Source organism: Bubalus bubalis, chromosome 2 (genome assembly GCF_019923935.1).
Source record: "Bubalus bubalis isolate 160015118507 breed Murrah chromosome 2, NDDB_SH_1, whole genome shotgun sequence".
In the NCBI taxonomy this organism is placed as follows: Eukaryota; Metazoa; Chordata; class Mammalia; order Artiodactyla; family Bovidae; genus Bubalus; species Bubalus bubalis.
Genome location: NC_059158.1, coordinates 131,924,499 through 131,926,893, shown reverse-complemented (window position 1 = coordinate 131,926,893; position 2,395 = coordinate 131,924,499). Strand labels below are relative to the sequence as shown.

At 40.9% G+C, this 2,395-nt stretch overlaps 1 protein-coding gene across 1 annotated transcript; it reads right to left on the bottom strand.

Annotated features, from left to right (window-relative positions):
* Nucleotides 1–397: 397 nt before the first annotated feature.
* Nucleotides 398–2,178, bottom strand: LOC102390363 (eukaryotic initiation factor 4A-II). Its single transcript, XM_025277778.3, is given in 1 exon segment — nt 398–2,178. A coding segment is annotated over 1 exon segment (1,227 nt). The 5' UTR covers nt 2,131–2,178; the 3' UTR covers nt 398–903.
* Nucleotides 2,179–2,395: the final 217 nt, after the last annotated feature.

The window sequence follows — 2,395 nt, the reverse complement described above, 5'->3', positions numbered from 1 at the left end:
GACACCTGAGCAAAGTACAGAGACAGGTGGCTTAGGCTTGTATTCCCTAACTCTGCTTTACTAGTGCCTGTCCTTCAATCCACAGCCATGGATCATCAGGGGCTCTCTATGGCAACTGTCAGAGGAAGAAAGGACTTGGGCCTGGCTCAAAAAAGGCCGAGTGGTTTGTTGGGTCAGTGATACTGGGCTTGGTTGCCCTCATTTCTTTCTCTGTGTTCATTTGCTTTCCAGAGCACAGCTCAGTGGGTTCTTTTTTTTTTTTTTTTTTAAAGTGAATATACAATTTATTTAACATTCAAACTTCATTAAGACATGTGCAATATGGCAATTTTACTGGGGGTTTAACCCTACCTAGGATGATTGCTTGCTGGGGCTTAGCAACAGGGTCCAGTTCACATTTAGCACTAATTAAATACTTTATTGAATAAATATAATACCAAACAAAATGCATTCAAATGCTTAAAAAAAAAATCAATTTTAAAGGCCTTTCTATTCAGGCTAATGACAAACACAATAAAGGCAGATATGCTAGTTTAACATAATTGGCTGATTTTATACAGCACTTATATCTTTTAGTCCACAAGTATATTATTAAATGATAGAGAACATCTAATACAACCATTTCTACAGAACTAGGAAATAAATTTCTAAGAAAGAAAGATTTTACAGACCCCCATCTTTTATACCCACCCCAACAGTCTAACTCTAAAGAGGATAAAGCCAATGACTTTCCTCACAAGAGCTCACAACTAATGTCGCTTTGCTATCAAAATCTGTATTTCTGATCCGTTATGAGCATTGAGACAAGATTCAAATATTCCCAACGAAAGAAGCACAATGCACGTTGTGATCGCCTATTCAGCAACAGCGAGCACTGCATTCAAAACTATCTCATCCCAGGAATTAAATAAGGTCGGCCACATTCATTGGCATTTCCTCCACTGTAGTATTGTAGAAAGTCTCAATGTCACGAAGAATCCTCTTGTCTTCTTCAGTAACAAAGTTTATAGCCACACCTTTCCTCCCAAATCGACCCCCTCTGCCAATTCTGTGAATATAATTTTCACGATTGGTAGGTAGATCATAGTTTATAACCAATGACACTTGTTGCACATCAATTCCACGAGCCAACAGGTCAGTAGTGATCAGAACACGGCTTGACCCTGATCGAAATTCCCTCATGATAACATCTCTTTCTTTCTGGTCCATGTCACCATGCAGGGCAGAAACTGTGAAGTCCCTGGCATGCATTTTCTCTGTGAGCCAGTCCACCTTGCGCCTTGTATTGAGAAAAATAACAGCCTGTGTAATTGTCAGTGTCTCGTACAAGTCACAAAGTGTATCCAACTTCCATTCCTCTCTTTCAACATTAATATAAAACTGTTTGATTCCTTCAAGGGTCAATTCTTCCTTTTTCACCAAAATTCGAATTGGATCTCTCATGAATTTTTTGGTCACTTCCAACACATCCGTTGGCATTGTGGCAGAAAGCAACACCACCTGAATACTAGTATTTAATTTTTGGAAAATCTCATAGATTTGATCCTTAAACCCTCGGCTCAGCATTTCATCTGCTTCATCCAAAACGAACATTTTGATCCATTTTGGAGAGAGATATCTTCTGTTTAACATATCAAACACTCTCCCTGGTGTTCCAACAACAATATGTGGTGCTTCAGCCTGCAGTTTCTGCATTTCATTTCAAACATTTGTTCCACCAATGCAGGCATGACAAGTTGCTCCCATATAATCTCCAAGTGCCAGAATTACCTTTTGGATCTGTTGAGCCAGTTCTCTGGTGGGGGCCAATACTAGTGCTTGGGTCTCCTTGAACTCAATCTCCAACTGTTGCAGGATGGAAATAGCAAATGTGGCTGTCTTGCCAGTACCTGACTGAGCTTGAGCAATCACATCATACCCTTTAATACATGGAATAATAGCTCTCTGCTGAATAGCTGATGGCTTCTCAAAACCATAAGCATAGATGCCCCGAAGAAGAGACTCCTTTAAGTTCATATCATCAAAGTTATCAACAATCTCATTCCAGTTGCTCTCGATGACACCATCGGGGTCCATTCCCTCTGGGCCGCCATGTTCTCTGCTATTATAATCCGCGGAGCCACCAGACATGATCCGAAGAACCACTCAGTGCCGGACTGAAAAGCCAGTGGGTTCTTTGTGGCCCCAGAGACAAATAATTACACTTTCTGGATCCAGGCTGACAACCAGCCTTCTCTGTATTTCAGTTGGTTGGAGGATCTGAAGACCAAGATGTTTTGTCATCGTTGCTGTATGGATGGAGAAGTCTTAAGGCTACTACAAGAATAAGACTAAAAGCCAGAGGCAGGAGGCCTAAAACCAAAACTTGAGATCACCAGAAATCTCCTGACTCCAG